Source organism: Pan troglodytes, chromosome 12 (genome assembly GCF_028858775.2).
Source record: "Pan troglodytes isolate AG18354 chromosome 12, NHGRI_mPanTro3-v2.0_pri, whole genome shotgun sequence".
Classification (NCBI taxonomy): domain Eukaryota; kingdom Metazoa; phylum Chordata; class Mammalia; order Primates; family Hominidae; genus Pan; species Pan troglodytes.
Genome location: NC_072410.2, coordinates 95,714,296 through 95,721,220, shown reverse-complemented (window position 1 = coordinate 95,721,220; position 6,925 = coordinate 95,714,296). Strand labels below are relative to the sequence as shown.

Genomic DNA, 6,925 nt, shown 5'->3' with positions numbered 1-6,925 from the left:
GGCTTCACACTCCTGGGCTGGTGGCTTGGCGGGTGGCCAGCTGCTTTGCTGGCCTCAGAGGGGGCAGTTTGGCTCCTGGGCAGGTATCTTCTGTGCCTGACACTCCATTCTCCCTTGGGTTTCTGATCTGATGAGGACCTTTGTGCACTCCTGAGAGCGAGCACAAGGGATGTCCTTCCCTGCAAAGAGACACCTCTCCTGCATTCTCATTAACCTAAGGTGCACCCAGAGGAATAGTGCAGTGGCTTCATCTTTGGGGATGCCAATATCTGTCCCACAGAGTTGAATTAGATGTGTGAAGGGCCTGGCCAAGCTCTCTGCATATCTCAAGTCCCCAGGCCTTGTGGGTCCCTTGTCCTCCTTGGATACATGGCACCTGCTCTTTCTGGCCTCTCCGTTTCCTTTGACACCACCCTCCAGGGTCTTTTTTATTTTTTGAGACGGAGTCTCGCTCTGTTGCCCAGTCTGGAGTGCAGTGGCCTGATCTCAGCTCACTGCACCCTCCACCTCCCAGGTTGAAGTGATTCTCCTGCCTCAGCCTCCTGAGTAGCTGGAACTACAGGCACCCGCCACCACACCCAGCTAATTTTTGTATTTTTAGTAGAGATGGAGTTTCACCATGTTGGCCAGGCTGGTCTCGTAACTCCTGACCTTAAATGATATGCCCACCTTGGCCTCCCAAAGTGCTGGGATTATAGGCATGAGCAACCACACCGTGCCCTCTTTTTTTTTTTTTTTTTTTTTTTTTTTTGAGATAGGGTCTCTGTCACCCAGGCTGGAGTGCAATGGCATGATATAGCTCATTGCAACCTTGAACTCCTGGACTCAAGTGATCCTCCCACTTTAGCCTCTTGAGTAGCTGGTAGTACAGGCACGCCCCACCATACTCAGCTAATTTTTTTATATTTTTGTTTTTGGAGAGACAGGGTCTTGCTATGTTGCCCAGGCTGGTCTCAAACTCCTGGCTTCAAGTGATCCTCCTACCTCAGCCTTCCAGTGTGTTGGGATTATAGGCATGAACCACCCTCTCCCCGCCACCAAGGGTCTTGTTAGGGACTGGCACCCCTATAGTTACAGCCACCTATTCTGTGGACTCAGCAGGACACAAACACAAGTTTCACAGGGTCAGACTTTATTAGATACACGGAGGGCTGAATGGGGCCTTGGTGCCCTTGGTCCTCTTCAGCCTGGAGACAGCAGACTCCACAAGGGGCTCCCAGGGTTCAGAGCAGGAGAACACATCTGACCTCCGGCCAGCCAGCCCTTCAGGGTGTCTCGGGGACTCCCCGAGATCTGGGGCCTGGTTGGGAGGGTTGGGTTTGGAGGGGGTGTTCCAGGGGGCCTCCGTGGCTCTGGAACTAGACTGATGACTTTTGGAGAATGAGCTCCAGAGAAACTGGCCTCTTTGGGCCAGGGCAAGGCCTGGGCTTCAGGGAGGTAGTGACCTGTTTTGGTGCCCGAGGTGGAGGCCCGGAGAAACATTGTGGGGAGTTTGGTGATTGAAGGCCTGCAGACCTGAAGCTCCTGGTCTGGGAGGGTGTGCCTGGGACTGGGTCGGCCCGGGCCTGAGCTGCTGGAGGCTGAGATGCTGGCGATTGATGCCCACAGGCCTGAGTAGCCTTGCCCTGAGGCCCTACTTCCTTCGGCCTTTTCTCGGGCAGCAGATGCAAGGCCCTGGCCTGGCCCTGAGGCAGGCGGAGGCCGAAGCCGATGCCTATCCTGAGTGGCCCAGATTCCTGGCCCTGCACACAGGGCAGTAGTTGAGGGAAAGCAAGCAGCCGGGGTCCAGTCCTGTACCTGGGGAGGGGGCAGGAGGGGCTGCGGGGCCGGAGGCACACCAGGCATATAGGATACTCCACGACTGGGGCCTGGCCGGTTCTGCCTAGCCACAGGTGCTGCAAAAGCAGTAGCCGCAGGTCGTGTGCGATGCGGCGGTGCCCCAGCTGGAGCACCAGGGCCTGGGCCAGGGCCCCTGGGTCCTTGAACTGTGCAGGATCCTTCTCGCTTGGCACGCATCTCTCCACCACTCCAGGGGACCCGGACCCGGTGTCCCTGTACTGATGCCAGCGCCATGTCTGCCTGTTAGAGTGGAGCCTATGAGAAGGTGGGCTGGGGCCTGGGGAAGTGAGTGTGGAGCTATGCAGTTCCTCGGGGTGGGAAGGGGACTGGCAAGGTGAGTGGGGAAGGGAGGAGTTCTGAGGCTGGGAGGGAGAAAAGGAAGGGGTCAAAGGGGGAGAGGGGTACAGCCAGTGGTTGGAGGGAGAGGATGCACGTGGACGGGGGAGAGAGAGGTAGTTCTGGTGAAAGAAAGTAGGGGAACTTGGGAGAGAGGGAGAATAGGGATGTGGAGCAAAGTCAGAATTTGAGTCACAAGAGCCGAATTGGAAGCCAGGAGAGGGGGATGCTGGTGGAGGGGAGGAGGGACGACGGGACTGAGTGGAAGAGAACGGTGGTTGAGAGGGAGGGAGGCCCTGATGGGGAGAGAGAGGCTGTAGGTTGTGAGGAGAGGAGTCCACAAGTTGTGAGAAGCCCCAAGTGGGGCGCCCAGGGAGCACTGAGGTCTGTGGCAGCACCTGGTCCTTGTTTTGAGGCAACATCGCCTTGAATCCAGAAGGAACTGGGGCAACAAGACTAGGGATGAGAGACCTGGCAGAGTCAGGACCAGTATCTCTGAGGTCAGCGGTGCCTGAGAAATCAAGGCCACCTTCTGTGCGCAGAGTGTGGCTCCAGCCTGGTGTGGGTGCAGGTGCTGGTGGCAGGCCAAGGGGATACCCAGCCCTCCAGCACCAGGCTCTCAGGGTGTTCAGGCATGAGCATGAATCTAAGCTTGGCTTCTCACTTCTTTGCAGTCAACCATTGATGAGGGATGTGTGGGGATGGAGAATCACAGCTGCATCTTGGGAGTGGAGGGGCAGCGGCGATTATCTGGGCAGGGCAGAGAGGAAGACAAAGCCCACAGGACCTGGAGAGAAAAGAGAGAACCCAAGACATTGGGAGAATTGGTCCATTTCTGGCTCTGCCTCATATCCCCAGTTCCAAGCTGAACTCACCAAGACTTTAAATCCATGTCACCTTCGGGATCAAAAGAACTGGCAAAATGCTCCAGGGAAGGTGAGAAGTGGGGAGGAGAGGAATAAGGAGGAAGGGAGGGTAGGATGGAGTTGGAGGAGGGGTTCATGGGATAAGGGCTGAGATGGGAACAGGAATTGAGGATGTTCTGGTGCTGAGCGCTCTTACCAATGAGAATTATTCCTCTGGGCTGTGTTTCACAGGCACTTCAGCATTGAGAGGACCTGGGAGAGAGGAGCAGGTTCACCAAATGGTGGATACACCTTTCTGTGTCCCCAGCGTCTAACACTAAATGCACTCTGACCCGGGTTTCTGTCTGAGCCCTGAGTTTTGCCCTCAGTCCTCCTTTAGCCAGGCGGAGGCCTGTGGTACAGGTTTTTATTCTCCTAATCCTGATTCGGGGGTTCTGCAAGCATCCCAGTGTCCTGCCACTCTGGTTCCTCTGACCCCTTATTGCCCCTAGTGCTGATGTCCTCTAGCTCACCCTGGCCCAGACAGAGATACCTTATTATACCCAGCAGCAGAAGGAATGGGGCCAGCTGGTAAAAGCCTCTGGGAGACTGGGACTTTGTCTAAGGGGTGGCACCAGGTTCGCCGCCCCCAATGGGAGCTGGGGGCCCCATTCCCTGAGTTCAGTTCTCCCTGGCAGCATGTGCCTATGTCACAAAGGTCAGGTGCTGACGTCATAGAATCTCCTCCTCGAGGCTCTGGGACCTTCTTCAAGAGACCATCCAAAGGCTGGCCCTTGATAACGCTGTGAAGCAGGCAGAATTCTTCAGTGCACTCAGTTTCTCCTTCAAGACCCAGCCCCCACCTCTACTCTTGGCCTATACACTTTACAGCTCCAACCACCTCCTTCATCCATTGCTCTCCCCACTAACACAGCCTGTCTGGGCTGAGTTCATGCACCACAACTTTCTCCCCCTTGGGATATACCTATTATATGTTTTAATAACTATTTTCTTAACTGCTTTATTGGGATATAATTCACATACCATACAATCTACCCATTTAAAGTGTACCATTTGATGTCTTCTAGTATATTCACAGGGTTGTAGAACCATCTCCACAATCTAGTTTTAGAACATTTTTGTCCCCCCAAAAATAAATCCTGTACCCATTAGCAGTTGGTCCCCACTCTTCCCCCAGCCTCTGGAAACCACCAGTCTACTCTGTTTCTATAGGTTTGCATATTCTAGACATTTCATATAAGTGGAATTATACAATATATGGTCTTTTGTATCTGACTTCTTTTACTTCGCATGTTTGCAAGGTTCATTCATGTTGTAGCATGTGTCATTGCTTTATTCCTTTTTATTGCCAGATAATATTCCTTTGTGTGGATATGCCATATTTTGTTTATCCATTCATTAATTGATGGACATTTTGGTTCTTTCTACTTTTTTTTTTTTTTTTGAGATGAATTCTCACTCTGTTGCTCAAGCTGGCGTGCAGTGGCACAATCTTGGCTTACTGCAACCTCCACCTCCCGGGTTCAAGCAGTTCTCCTGCCTCAGCCTCCTGAGTAGCTGGGACTACAGGCGCGGGCCACTATGCCTGGCTAATTTTTGTATTTTTAGTAGAGATAGGGTTTCGCCATGTTGGCCAGGCTGGTCTCAAACTCCCAACCTCAGGTGATCCGCCCACCTCGGCCTCCCAAAGTGCTGGCATTACAGGCGTGAGCCACCGCGCCTGGCATGGTTCTTTCTACTTTTTAGCAATTATGAATAGTGCTATGAACATTCTTGTACAAGTTTTATGTGAACATATGGTTTCATTTATCTTTAGATACATAGAAGCAGACTTGCTGGGTTACACGGTGAATCTATATTTAACATTTTGAGTAACTACCAAACTGTCTTCCAAGTTGGCTGTACCAATTTTCAATCCCATCAGCGAGGTATAAGGGTTCCAATGTTTCTTTATCCTTACCAACACATGTTGTTGCCTGTCTTTTTTATTTTAGCAATCCTAGTGGGTGTGAAATGGTATGATATTGTGGTTTTTATTTACATTTTCCTAATGACTAATGATGTTGAGCATCTTTTCATGTGCTAAGGGATATTTGTTTATCTTCTTTGAAGAATTGTATATTCAAATCCTTAGCCTATCTTTTTAAAAGCCAGTCAAATTTAGCAGTGGGGTGTTGTATACCAACTTTAGTGACCTTTTTTTTTTGAGGGGCTGATGGAATCTCGCCCTGTCGCCCAGGCTGGAGTGCAGTGGCGCGATCTCGGCTCACTCACTGCAACCTCTACCTCCTGGGTTCAAGCAATTCTCCTGCCTCAGCCTCCCGAGTAGCTGGGATTACAGGCGTGCACCACCATGCCCAGCTAATTTTTTTGTATTTTTAGTAGAGATGGGGTTTCACCATATTGGCCAGGCTGGTCTCAAACTCCTGACCTTGTGATCCACCCGCCTCAGCCTCCCAAAGTGCTGGGATTACAGGCATGAACCACCACGCCCGGCCGGCTGTGGGTTTTCTATTCTTTTTCTTTTTCTTTTTTTTTTTTTGAGACAGGATCTCACTCTATTGCCCAGGCTGGAGTGCAGTGGCACAATCAAGGCTCACTGCAGTCTTGACCTCCTAGGATCAAGCCGTCCTCCCACCTCAGCCCCACCAGATAGCTGGGACCACAGGCACACGCCACCATGCCTGGCTAATTTTTGTATTTTTTTGTAGAGACAGGGTCTTGCCATGCTGCCCAGGCTGGTCTTGAACTTCTGAGCTCAAGTGATCTGCCTGCCTTGGCCTCCCAAAGTGCTGGAATTACAGGGACAAGCCACCATGCTCGGCTGGCTTTTTCATACATGCTTTTTTTTTTTCTTTTTGGAGACAGAGTGTCACTCTGTCACTCAGGCTGGAGTGCAGTGGCACTATCTCAGCTCACTGCAGCCTCAGCCTCCTGGGTTCAAGCGATTCTCCTGCCTGAGCCTCCCAAGTAGCTGGGAACTGCATTGGGCAAACCTTCTTCCCATTTTATTCCTAAATAAGATAGCTACAATGATTTTGAAAAAGTGGCCAGGCGCGGTGGCTCACAGCTATAATCCAAGCACTTTGGGAGGCTGAGGCAGGTGGATCACTTGAGTCCAGGAGTTTGAGATCAGCCTGGCCAACATGGTAAAACCCCATCTCTAATAAAAAAAAATACAAAAATTAGCTGGGCATGGTGTTTTGAGCCTGTAATTCCAGCTACTCGGGAGGCTGAGGCAGGAGAATCCCTTGAACCTGGGAGGCGGAGGTTGCAGTGAGCCGAGAACGCGCCACTGCACTCCAAGCTGGGCAACAGAGCAAGACTGCATCTCAAAAAGAAAAAGATTTTGTAAAAAGCTACATACCTCCTTCACAGTTTGCCCACAAGGAAATTCCTTGTGGGCCAAACAGTTCTGTTGAATTTCACCTTGGCAATGTAAATTGATAGCTTATCGTCACAGGTGCAGGCTAAAGGACAGAACTCAAAGTCATCATCTCTCTGCTCACCTGACACTAATGCATATCTGATTTGCTTCCTCTGTCCTACTGTCTATGTAAAAATGCAGATTCACTGAGCCAGACTAAGGGTTAAGTGACTGTTCCTTTAGCCCCCTCTCACATGTAAATTGTATATTCAGTGAAAGGCTGATCAAAGATTCAAAAGTGGCCGCACATGGGTGCTCACGCCTATACTCCTAGCACTTTGGGAGGCCAAGACAGGCAGACTGCTGGAGCTCGAGACCAACCTGGCCAACGTGGTGAAACCCCGTCTTTACAAAAAAAGTAGCCGGGCATGGTGGCACACATCTGTAGTCCCAGCTACTTGGGGGGCTGAGGCAGGAGGCTCGCTTGAACCCGGGAAGTGGAGGCTGCAGTGAGCCA

General features: G+C 51.5%; 1 protein-coding gene across 3 annotated transcripts; it reads right to left on the bottom strand.

Annotated features, from left to right (window-relative positions):
* Window positions 1-1,115: 1,115 nt before the first annotated feature.
* Window positions 1,116-3,732, bottom strand: PRR30 (proline rich 30). Of its 3 annotated transcripts, none has more exons than XM_054677065.2 (4): window positions 3,574-3,732; window positions 3,238-3,293; window positions 2,574-2,962; window positions 1,116-2,079 (listed from the first exon to the last, which is right to left on the bottom strand). In XM_054677065.2, exons 3-4 carry the CDS (start codon window positions 2,595-2,597, stop codon window positions 1,183-1,185), a joined length of 921 nt encoding a protein of 306 aa, XP_054533040.1. In that variant the 5' UTR covers window positions 2,598-2,962; window positions 3,238-3,293; window positions 3,574-3,732; the 3' UTR covers window positions 1,116-1,182.
* Between the last annotated feature and the right edge of the window lie 3,193 nt (window positions 3,733-6,925).

Excerpts from the sequence above, each read along its gene's own strand:
- PRR30 (XM_054677065.2), bottom strand. The coding sequence starts at position 2,597 with ATGTTGCCTCAAAACAAGGACCAG. Across the intron at positions 2,080-2,573 it reads TGCCTCAAAACAAGGACCAG|GCAGACATGGCGCTGGCATC; the intron begins GTGCTGCCACAG and ends CCACTCTAACAG.